Source organism: Chelonoidis abingdonii, chromosome 1, assembly GCF_003597395.2.
Source record: "Chelonoidis abingdonii isolate Lonesome George chromosome 1, CheloAbing_2.0, whole genome shotgun sequence".
Lineage (NCBI taxonomy): Eukaryota > Metazoa > Chordata > Testudines > Testudinidae > Chelonoidis > Chelonoidis abingdonii.
The window spans coordinates 364,314,535-364,326,843 of NC_133769.1; the positions used below are offsets into that span (position 1 = coordinate 364,314,535).

The 12,309-nt window shown below is 41.4% G+C and overlaps 1 protein-coding gene across 2 annotated transcripts in view; it reads right to left on the reverse strand.

The window, feature by feature from the left end:
- C2CD3 (C2 domain containing 3 centriole elongation regulator) overlaps positions 1–12,309 on the reverse strand; it is an 83,899-nt gene that overhangs the window by 57,075 nt on the left and 14,515 nt on the right. For both annotated transcript variants that reach the window (XM_032781138.2, XM_032781140.2), the window contains 9 exons: positions 12,078–12,190; positions 11,317–11,435; positions 10,143–10,265; positions 8,080–8,547; positions 6,647–6,798; positions 4,673–4,916; positions 3,457–3,640; positions 2,331–2,514; positions 49–218 (listed from right to left, as the gene is read on the reverse strand). In XM_032781138.2, the coding sequence (XP_032637029.1) occupies positions 49–218; positions 2,331–2,514; positions 3,457–3,640; positions 4,673–4,916; positions 6,647–6,798; positions 8,080–8,547; positions 10,143–10,265; positions 11,317–11,435; positions 12,078–12,190 (1,757 nt within the window). The remainder of the gene's footprint in view (positions 1–48; positions 219–2,330; positions 2,515–3,456; positions 3,641–4,672; positions 4,917–6,646; positions 6,799–8,079; positions 8,548–10,142; positions 10,266–11,316; positions 11,436–12,077; positions 12,191–12,309) is intronic.

Genomic DNA, 12,309 nt, shown 5'->3' on the forward strand with positions numbered 1-12,309 from the left:
TGGATACACACACTTCACTTTTTAAAAGAAAAGAATGTCTTCACTTACCTGAGGATCGTGGACAAAGTTCTGAGCGTTCGGTTCTTGGGACTAACGGAAGAGTAAAGGTCTGTATCCCTACTTCTTCACGGTGTTGCATTGTTACCATGGCACACAGGCGTGACAATGGCAAGGTCCCTTTTGCAACCATCTGATCTCTGACATTAGGATAATAGTACCTGCGCAAGACACACAGACGCATCAACCATGACATTTTGGTCAAGCTGTAGTGATTACTGGCTCTCAAGATTGAATGCTGATCAGCTTCAATTCACACATCTTCAGATACTTTCCTATATTTAGAGAAACCCACACAAGGGCAATTTCACAAAAAGGTGAATACTCCGAATACTCCAGATATGATAGTTCTACAGCTGTACTGATGTGACAGGCACAGGTCACCTATCAATATTTCAACTAAAAACTGGAATCTAAAAGAAAACAAGAGAATGGACTAGCACAAAATAGACCAAACAATAAAATGTATGTAAATTACTAAGAGATCCTATTGCAAGACAATGAAAAAACGATTTAAAATCAGTAACAATACCGTGAAGTTTGTTCTTGGAGCACCAGTTTACCAGCAATAAAGAAAATTTGAAAATAATGACTAGACAGTTTTTAACTGTGCTCTATAGCTATGAACTAGTTTTAAAGCCAATGCATTTCATTTAGTGAATAATGATCAAGTCAGGAGAAAAGTGTGTGCATGTGTGGTTACCTAACTGTGATTTCAGTAGTAGGGCCCTACCAAATTCACCGTCCACTTTGGTCAATTTCACAGTCATAGGAGTTTAAAAATCATAAATTTCATGATTTAAATAGCTGAAATCTGAAATTTCATGGTGTTGTAATTGTGGGGGTCCCGACCCAAAAAGGAGTTGTGGGGAGTAGGGTGTGTGTAGGGGGGCACGCGCAAGGCTATTTTAGCAGGGGTTGTAGTACTGCTACCCTTACTTCTGCGCTGCTGCTGGCAGTGGCACTGCCGTCAGAGCTGGGCAGCTGGAGAGTGGCAGCTGCTGGTCAGGAGCCCAGCTCTGAAGGCAGAGCTGCCACCAGCAGCAGTACAGAAGTAAGGGTGGCATGGTATGGTATGGCCACCCTTACTTCTGCACTGCTGCTGGCTGGGCATCCGGCAAAGAGCCACTGCTCTCCAGCCGCCAAGCTCTGAAGGCAGCGCAGAAATAAGACTGACAATACTGTGACCCCCTTAAAATAACCTTGCTATCCCTTTGCAACTCCCTTTTGGGTCAGGACCCCCAGTCGGGAGACGCTGGTCTCCCCTGTGAAATCTGTATAGTACAGGATAAAAGCACACAAAAGACCAGATTTCACACGGGGGAGGTGGGTGGGGGGACAGACACGACGGGACAACGCACATGACGGACCAGATTTCACAGTCCATGATGCGTTTTTTCAGCCATGAATTTGATAATTATAAATTTGTCCTTCCCTTTTCACTTGTGCTAGGTCCTGTCAACGGAAAATTCAGCTGATGGAGAAAGTAACAAATCTTTGCATGGTTAGCAATCCATACTGTCACAGGGACATTATATCTGTTCTTCTGTGCTGGCTTCCCATCTGCTTCTGGATGTATTCTTGAGGTGCTGATTTTATTACAGAAAGACCTATTCTGTCTGGCACCTAGCAGTCTCTGTGCCTGAGCACTGCGCCAACAGTGGAGATCATCTTGACAGTTTCTAGATTTGAAACTTGGAGAAAGGCCACATGATGCTTGGTGATGGGTCCTTGGCTCTATTACACATTCAGTTGGCTCACAAGAGCCTTAGTTTGCTGCAGCAAAGCTCATGTATTAGCCAAGCCTTTTCTTCGGACTGTGATGAGCAGCAGAGGGTCATACAGTGTGTAAGATATATAGAAGACAAAACTCACCATATGCAAACAATCAATCACACTATATTCTCCTAAAAATCAGTGGCTCAGTGGAAAGAAACAATAAAACAGCAGCATAAAACAACACACATATGCCACTTTATTAAGAAAGGGAACCTAAGGACACACGGATTATTTAAACCCAATGCACAGATTTTTAAACTAGTTATAAAGTGAAAGTACAATTTCCCAGTGATGTCAAAGAGTCAGGTGATCAGTGTCTCTGGAAAAAAAATCAGGTAAAAATTCCCTCTCTAAATGCAATCTTTCAGAGGAATAAAATGCATACTCCATAGTGACATCACTAATGTATTGCTTGGCAGGAGATTTTCACTGTTAGTCACTCCTCTAGTCTCACTGTTTTCTGAGTGGTGAGGAAATGGATCTTTATTCTGTACCTGCACCAAATTTCAAATTGGATTCCTCCTCCTCCTGCTAATCCTTGTGGAGAGAATGCACTGAGCAGGACCCTCTGTACTGGGACATCAGCAGGTACCAACAGGTAATGATGATGCTCATCATTAAAAATGGGATCAGGGATGCACAAAGTAGTTGCTGAGCGGAAAGCCTTTAACTTAATGCCTACAAAGTCAAACAAAGCCAGTTAAATATTTGATCCCAACTTTATATATCCAAGAAACAAGATGGCAAGCACTCAGATTGTAATCTGAAAACAACCTAATGTGACTTTGCTTAAAAGCTCATTGTCCAAACTCTCTCCCCATGGAACTCTTAAAGAAATACTTGGATGCTACAGAATGTAGTGCCCGTGACTCAAAAATAGCACTGAACTAATTCCACGGCAATTTTTCTTCAGTGCGCTCTGGGAAGTGTTGTCTTTTGGATGAGATAGAAATCAGAGGTACAAAGCACTAACAACAGTAAACCTCTGACTGCCAGAAGAACTAGCCCATAGCTCTTTTAGCAAGAGAAGAGAGATTAACCTAGGTATCTTGTCCTAATTCCCGCTTCAGGAATTATATATACTTAAAATTCCCCTGCAATTTCAACTGCATATATCATTCAGTCCTAAGACTTTGTATAATGCTTCAGTTAAAGCAACTGCCGTATTTTAGCTACTGCAAAAGTGAAAGAAGCCCTATATAGTCTAAGTCAGTTTATGGACTTTTTCCTATAAAGTCTTATGCATGTGAAGTCTGCATTGAAATCAATGGATTACTCACTGTGTGTAAAGTTAAGCACATGCTCATAACTTTGCAGGATTGGGGTCAAAGTTTATGAAGTGCTTTCGGATCTTCAGGTGAAAGGTGCTAAAAATCAATGGACATAGGACCCGATACCTTTTACTGAAAATCAATGAGAGTCTTAACATCTACTTCAAAGGGTTCAGCTTTTAGTTTGTTGAGCTGACCCAAAGTTAGCTGTACACTGTCTTTCTGCTGCACTAGCCATATCAGGGAAGCACAGAGATACAGACACCGTACTCAGGGAACTAGAACAGAAACAAACAACGCTTAGCTAAAGCAATGCTTTAAACAAAGTCCTATCATAAACCAAACTTACCATTTTCATACAATTCAGTCCCTTGTAACACACTGGAGTCAGGCTCCTGAACTGGAAAATAGTACTGCACGTAGCAATCAGCCTCTCCCCAGACTGTGGACTGTAGGGGAGTGAGCCCTTTAACGTTCCCCACATGAATTTCAAATGCATGCTCCATCAGTCCTTCCACCTCTCTCTCCAACTGCTAAATAAGATAAAGGGAATTCCTGTGAACAAGAGAAGCACCTTGGCGATAGTGCACAAGAGCTACATTCCTAAAGGAATGAGAAGATGAGGTTCATCACCCTGACATTGCATTAAGTCATTTCCTCTATAGTTTATATAAACATTTAAAACATTGTAGCAACTTTTGTTTAGAAAATGAGAAACACCCCTTCTCCCAGCTGTTCATACAAGTCTTTCCCAAACTCAGGGGCTAGTCCCCTGGGAGAATACCAGACTTGTGTTAGATGCACATGGTGCAGAGGGTCAGGTCTTAGACTTTATAATGATGGACACTATAAGCTATTCTAATCTAGACGGAAGCAGTGGGGATGTAGGAGAGGGTCAGCACTGGTATGGGGGGAAGCTATATGACCCTGGATCTGCTCTGATTTCCACTGCAAACATGCTGTTGTGGGCAGCTTCTTTAAGTTCTCCTTCCTGCTCCTGAGACACATGGTCCACAATACAGCTCGACAAAGCATCAGATCATACATACAGGGCTACAGGCTCAGAAAGGCAGTTCATTAGCCCAAGTTACATGCGTCTCCTCTCACAACACAGTTTAGCTGCAAGAGTACGTGTCCAGGTCCAAGAGAACCACTAATGGACACAAAAATATGGTAGTGAGCATGCAGGTGGGGAAAGCAACAATAAATTAAAACAAAGGAAAAAAAGAAAAAGAGGAAAAAACCAAGAGAATGGGATAAACGGGAATGGAGACACAAAACAGAGAAGGGAGGGAAAGGACAGGAAAAAAAAGCAAAGTATAGATACAGCAATTGTGCCATTGCTTGGAATGAGGGGTGATAATGTGACAATCCACTGTAAGATGGGCTCCGACAAAACATAAAGACGAGGGACCCCGGGAGTATCAAAGATAAACTGAACAAGGTGAGATTGGCCACTGTCGGAAGACAGGATACTGAGCTAGATGGACCTTTGGTCTGACCCAGTCTGGCCGTTCTTATGCAATGAGTCTCTAAAAGCCAAAACAGAAGTTATGGGAGCATACCACTAAGTGACTGGCAGGGGGAGGATCCAGAGAGTGAGGAGGCCGCTGCGTGATGGGAGGTACAGTTCCTTCTTCATTTTTTAGTCTCTGCAGTGCCACTATTTGATCAGCTGAACCCATTGCCAGAATGACCCTTAGGCTCCCATTTTTATTGCCCGTAAAAATATCTATCACAGACATATAGCTGTCCACTGCAACCACTGGATACTGAGCTTGAAGCAGCAGGTGAGAAATCTTGGGGTCTCTGGAGAGGAAAAAACTGGTATCAGAACAAGCCACTAAGGTATCACATGTTTAGACATAACTCGTTTCACCTGAAGCCCTCAAGGCAATGGGACAAGCCAATGTATTAAACCCCCTCCCCTCGCCCCCTCTTTTTTTTTTTTTAAAACAAACAAACAAACAAAAAACTTTGGTCTTACAATGACCCATCACAGCTAAGGAGACTGCTTTCCCTCCCCCGACCTTTGGGCTTCACATCATACTGATTCCCTGTTCTGGTGGATAGGAGAAACTAACTTCACCAGCTAGCAGTAGTGGTCTCTGGGAAATGAGGTAAAGTGCTCTCAGCTACTGCCAGTCCAGCAAATGAAAGATGAGAGTTAGGAACCTGTCCAAAGATCCTCATTTAGGAGCATAACATACTGCCACTAGACTACAAAAACAGCCACTGAGTGTATGATTTTACTAGTTAAAACCATTGAAAAAGAACAAAAAGATGGGTGACAAGTGGAGTGTTCCACAGAAACATCAAGGCCTTTAGTGGTAGTAGTCGGAAGACATAGCAACATGTATTTACTTCTTGATAAATCCCAGTGTCTAATGTCCACTGAATTGAATAATAAAGCACTTTCCACCTAACTGAAGCACTAACTGATTTGCTCCTCTGTTTAATTTGACCGAAATGTCAGGAACCAGTAACTTGAATTAAAAATAATATATTTTGTGTCCTTTATTTTGATCAATTTTAAATCACTTTAGGCAGGTATTGCTTGAACTAAGCTGCCATTAAATTAAGGAAGGAAAGAAGGAAGGAACCAAACCCCTAAACAAAAGAGGAAAAAAGAAATGTTCAGGAAAGACCACCTGAAGTTGAGCTATTCAGACAACATTTTTCTATTAGAAACACTAACCTGTGCTATGTAAACTGACAGTTCAATAGTAGTCTTAAGGATAAGATCACCTGCTTATTTCAGTAACAGTTTGGGAAAGGACAGATTGATACAAGTGGAAGGCACTGAATATTGTTTATAGTGCACATACCATTTTCTATTCTAATCCAATGTAACTAATGATAACTATGAACGCCACAGCTTGCTATTTGAGAATGGTCAGGTTGATCTGCTACAGACACATTTTCTTACAGACAGGATGAGTTAAGCTGGTTTAGTTGGACAGCACTGCAGCTGTCTTCATTTCTATGGGCTGTTCACTGGTCAACCTCTTACTTGTTTCTGCACCACAACAATGCTGCGCAAATGGTGGATTTAAAGCAGTGAAAATCATACATTTTCACATTAGTGAACAACAGTGGGCCCACTGTTGCTTGTCTTGTAGATTTTATTGTTACAAATCTAGGGCCTGACCTTGCAGTCATCAGCTATGGCAGACTCCTGCACCCATGTAGTGCCCCTTTGAAGTGGGCTCTGCACAGACTTCTGAATCCACCTCCAAGGATCTGATTGTAGGATCGGGGACTTAATATCAATGCTACTTTAGCAAAGTCCCAACAGAGAATATAGTTTAACAATAATATGGATCAGACATTTTGCACTGTTGACAAAACCTTTCCAGTCTGACCAAGGACATGTGTTTTAAAGTCTGGCCCTCAATTCTTGAATCCTACAATGCAGAGCAGACTCTTGCTACAGGCTGCTGTAAGGACATACGTTCCCTTTCTTTCCCCTGCCACTGGTCAGCACATACCCCATACTCTGGGTCAAAAACAGAACAAAAATTCAAGAGCCTGTTTACTTGAATGACATGTAAAACTGATGCAGAGGAAGCTTCACCAATCCTAGTAGTCTGTCACATCCGGGGGTTCGCATTTTGTTCCAGGCTTCAATAACCATTACATTGTTCTTGAGTCTCTCCAGATGTTTGGGAGTTAACGAAATAGGCATCACCTAGTATGGGAAAGAGTTTACTGCACAACTAGTAAATGAAGCAACTGCATTAAAACAGAAGGGGAAGCTGTTTGTCAAACGCAGAGTATTCTGTTTTAACAGAGGAAGATTTCCCTAGTGGTCTGAATGCTGTTAGTTGGAGACCCAAATTAAAAATTCAGTTCAGGCTTGTCTACCCAGTTTTGGTAGAATTAGAAAACGTACCATGCAAAAAAAAGTGTGATTGAGATGGCAAGTGATTTTTATTCAAATTGCTTTAAACTATTTTTTGGGGTGGGGGGAGGGGGAATGAAGGGGAGCGTAACACCTATTTATCATAAATACCAGTGAAATGACTCGGGATAAAAATATGTCTTTGATATGTCTTTCAATGAAACTACACCTTCAATTAAGGCCTAAGGACTCCCACAATTCACATCTCTAAGATTCCCAATGAATCCTGCAATAAAACTGGGGAAAACAGATTTGACATTCCTGATATTTTTAAAGGAAAAAAACCCAAGAAAAAACAAAACAAAAAAAAGTGGGATTTCTGCTATAACAATTTGGTCAAAAAGATGTAAATACAACAGTACACCTTTACCCCGATATAAAGCACCCCGATATAACACGAATTCGGATATAACGGGTAAAGCAGCGCTCTGGGGGGGCGGGGCTGCGCACTCCGGCGGATCAAAGCAAGTTCAATATAACGCGGTTTCACATACAACGCGGTAAAAATTTTTGGCTCCCGTGGACAGTGTTTATCAGGGTAGAGGTGTATGTGAAACATGGCTGAGTTTGTGTAACAACAGAAGCCTAACATTTTGGAATTTCCTGGCTGATACTTCTTTCCCTTAACATTGCATTAACTCTAGCTTTTCTGCTGACTAACGCATATAGTATTTGAAAATAAAACAAAATACAGGATTATAAAGAAATAAAGTCATCCCTCCAACCATACAGCATTGGACACAATATTCTAAGCATCTCTTTCCCATCCCACAAAGAGTAGTTGCCTTCTTTTCCTTGCTTTATTATATATGGGCTTCCTTGCCTACTTTCCTCTGGTATTTTAAAGGTCTTGTTTACTGTTTGGGCAATTCCAGGATACACTCACCTGCATTTCACGGTTTGTGATATGACCAAAGTAGTAATAAGAGCACTTTAATACATCAGAAAGAGATAGTCAGAGAAGTCCTTATGGCTTGTATTAAGATAAAAACTTGGGCTTGGGAAAAAGTTTGCGCCTCACAGGAATATGCAATTTAGACAGCATAACAGGGGAGGTGTGTGACTTGCCTGAGAAAAGCTAAAGGCAGGTTGTGTTGTACCCCACATAACAGCAGATCTTGTTGCCTCTTCTGTGCTGAACAGTTTGCAGTTTAAATACACGTTACAGGAACCATGGATTCCAGAGTCTCCAGCAATAAAATCCTTTCCATCAGGCACCATTAACAATACATGCAATAATAATCCATCCTCTTCCGATGCACTAATTTGTGTCATCAGGTTACGGGACGCAGATAATGGCATGGATGGTGGTGACTGCAGAGCCCCCGTTCTGGGTACTTCTGTTCTCTTTGAGGATTCCTGGTTACTTTCTTTCAAAAGTCGAGGGCTTTTTGCAAGTATGACATTTCTGTCAGCTTCTTGTAACTTAATCCCTGGACTTCTGATGGCATAAACTGGGGCTTGCTGGACAGTACTAGCTGACCTGGCATTGGCGCTGGTAAAGTCTTTGTTGTCAGCTGCAAGCTCCAATGATACCTGTTTTATACAAGGAGAAAGTATTTAATCAGAATATCTGCCCTCTATGAAGGAAAGGGCCAGCAATATCAAGTCAGAAACATATAGCATACTTGGTTCAACAGCTGCATTAATTTTCCTTACCGAACCCTAAAAGCTCATTCATGGTTGTATGTTGATCATGAATCTCAACCCTTACTCTAAGAAATCCTACAGAAATATTTGCTGAATAAAGCAATACCTCTCTAACACACACAGACCCACACACACCCACAAAATGAAGAAAACCTGTACAATTTCAAACATATACAATAATACAGTTTGAAAAACTGTCGACACCAACTAGACATAGTAAAAAAAATACTATCTCCCACTGAGCACTTTATCTGGGCGGGTCTATACACGATTTTTGTTCACATTACATAGCATTATTTGATCACAATACTTTGGCATTGAATTCCTCCCTTTCATTTGTACTTCCTTCTCTCTTCCTATCTCTTCCCTTCATTTTTCCCCTCTCCTGCTATGGTATCTTTGTCTTTGCCTTCATCTTTCAATGACTATTCCAGTTTAATTTTTCTGTTTTGTAATATTTCCTTCCCTTTATTTCTTCCCCCCTTCATTTAAGGCACCTCTTTCTACACTCCTTCCTTCCTCCTGTTCTCTCTCTCTTCCTCCTTCACCACTGACTTCCCCATTCATTTTACTGGTCTCCAAATCTCTCCCTCCAGTCTCTCTCTTTCCTGTCATTTGCACAATCCACTGCATGCCCCCCCCATTCTATTCCTCTTTCTCATCCATTCCTCCATCCCTCCCTCCATTCTTCTCCTTTCTCACACTATCCCATTCCATACTCCCTTGTAACCAACACAGTCATGCTTATTCTTCTATTCACTAACTCAGCCCATACACAACTGCCTCAATCTTTATACTGCCACTAAGTGGCAAGTAGATCAGTTCCCTGGCCACTCTACTCCATAGCTTCCCCTGGTCTTTGGAGAAGGGGATCTGCCCACTCACCCTGGTCAGTGGGTTTTTCAAGCCTTATAATAGAAAACACTTGCCATTTTGGTGAACTACAAAAGTAACCAAACCAACCTTTGCTTATATTCCCCAGGCATTCCTCAGCTCTGTAGGGCTGAAATTCCCAGATAGACTCCCCCTTCTCCTTCCCTTCCCCTCAACTAGATGGTTCTACACTGTACTCCGAGGAACTACAATTAGAACTTCTGGTTTTAAGAAGGTTACAGGTGTCTCCCTAAAGCCTTTGTAAAATACACCTCTATCCTGATACAATAGTGCCCTCGGGAGTCAAAAAATCTTACCGCGTTATAGTGCTGTTTCATCTATATCGAACTTGCTTTGATCTGCCGGAGCGCGAAGCCCTGCCCTGCCCAGAGCGCTGCTTTACCATGTTATATCCGAATTTCGTGTTATATCAGGTCGCGTTATATCGGGGTAGAGGTGTACGTATCTGGGTTCTACTCTACTGTACCCACAAACCTCCAGCTTTAAGATGTGGCATCAAAGTTAAGAAAAAAAAAAAAGATATTCAGCCACCAAAATATAACCGTAGAAGATGATTTAACTCAAACATTGTATGGGAATTTATTTACCTTTATAGGTCCAAGCTGTGTTTGACCTCCCTCTTCCTCCACAGGTAGCTCACAGCTGACAGTGAGCAGTTCAGACTGGATAACCTTCCGCAGTGTAAGAGTTGCGGAGCCAATCAGCAGCGGCTGAGGACAGGAAAAAAAAGAAATTAATTCTAAGATTTCTGAAAGATTTGCTGATCAGGAAGAAACCCAGGAGTAATTGTGAAGTGATAACTTCCGAAGAAGCCTGTACACCACTGTTCTCCTTTTCAGCACAGAGTCTCAATGTTGCATTAATACAAACCCAGCTTGCATAGAACTACAGTTTCCATTAGTTCCTGATCCAGGCATCACCACGGGATGATGGCAACAGGGAGATCTCAATTTCTGTGAGAATTCTGGATCACTGCAAGATTCCAGGGATGGAATATGATTTTGTACTTACCAAGGAGACAAATTATTCATTGTTTTCCATTAGAAAATGATTAAGGCAGATGGAGAATGATATGTTTAATGTTATTGCAGATTATAACAAAAACTGAACTGAGTTAACCCTACTCCCTGATTTTCTGTAGGCAGCAGATTACGTGAATGTGATTATTTACATGTACCCATTTATCCAAAAGAAATATACATTTTATTTTTCAAATGCACAGGTTACTCTAGTATTTCCCAAGCTTTTGAAAGCTGAGTCCCTCCTTCACGAAAATGAAACCAACCATGCCCCCTTTCAACCTTGCTGTGTGTTCTTATGCATACATCTTCCATGCAGCAGCACTGGGGTATGTATCACACTGAGAAATGCTGGATTACTCATGTCTGTTTGATGGTTAATGCTTAAATCCACCCTCTACTCCTTAAATGGCAATACCGTGATTTTAGAGAAGGGTGATGGAGAAACATATTTGGGCTTTTCAGTCTTGAACTGAGATAGCAAGATGAACACCATATTATTCCCCTAAAAGCAACTGCACATACCTCAACTCCTTTTAAAATAGCTCAGTATTTATTATTTATTAAAGCAGCAGCCAATTTGGATGCCATCAATTTGTCTGTCTTTCTCTTGTGATTGAGATTAGAGCAATTCCAATACAGCACTGTAGATAGTGTACAAAGGACACCAGATCGTACAAAAGTATTTGAGTGCCCAAAACACATACATATTTGCTTACACAGAATAACTTGTGACAAGTACCTTTTTCTGTGTGCTTTTTCTCATGTAGATTTTGAAAGCAAGATCAGAGTTCCACCAGTGCTCTATCATCATTCCACCAAAGTGAATAGGGAACACAAACCGCTGTTGAAATTTCACCACTGTAAGGAAGATTGACAGCTATGAGTGTTTGAGTGTTCCATTAAATTGAAAAGGAACAGAGAAATCTTCAGTCTGTATGTAGAGGATGGGCAGGACTAGTGTGCATGTGTGAAGTGTCCAGAGGAGGAAGTTCCTGCCCACGTCAGGATAGCAGGCAAGTACTCTGTGCATCTCTCAGGCCATATAAAGAGAGTGGATGGAGTACGAGGATCAGAGTCAAGGGTTCTTGCTGGAACCTTAAAAGAGATAACTTGAGTTTTCAGCTACTCAATTCTCTTATAACGGAAACTAACTTATCTTTTTGCAGGAGTAACAAATGCTCAGCCATACCGGTGCATTAAGTTTTCCATTGGGGGCAACAGTCTGCTATTGCTATCTAATTTATTCCTTCATTTTTAAAAAATTAAACTCAATTATGTTTAGATCCTCTCTCCCTGCAGGAGAGTGTTCCATCTCCAAAGTCCCTGTGGTCCTGTGCACTGACCAACTATCCTGGGTCAGATGCAACTTATGCAGGTTCACAAGTGGATGTTTTGGGTCTCCCTTCCACAAAGCATAATAAAATATCAGAAAGAGCTAATAAATTTTTAAGAGGCATAGAATTCAACACAGTTGAGATTAGGAAAAAAGAAAACTCTTACCTTCGCCTGTGATTTTACTTGAAGCTATGCGAATCATTTCTGTTGTTAGGGAAATCTGTCCTGTTTCATTTTTGGAGACTCCCACTGGAAAGTGGTACTCAACGAAGAAAGTGCTACAAATGAAAAAGTGAATTAAAGATCCCAGGCTTTCCGTGGTGTAGTGCCCCTAAAGGCCATAAACAACAGGAGTAAACTTTGTAGCCACAGTGTCCACAAAGCCCATGTTATTGGG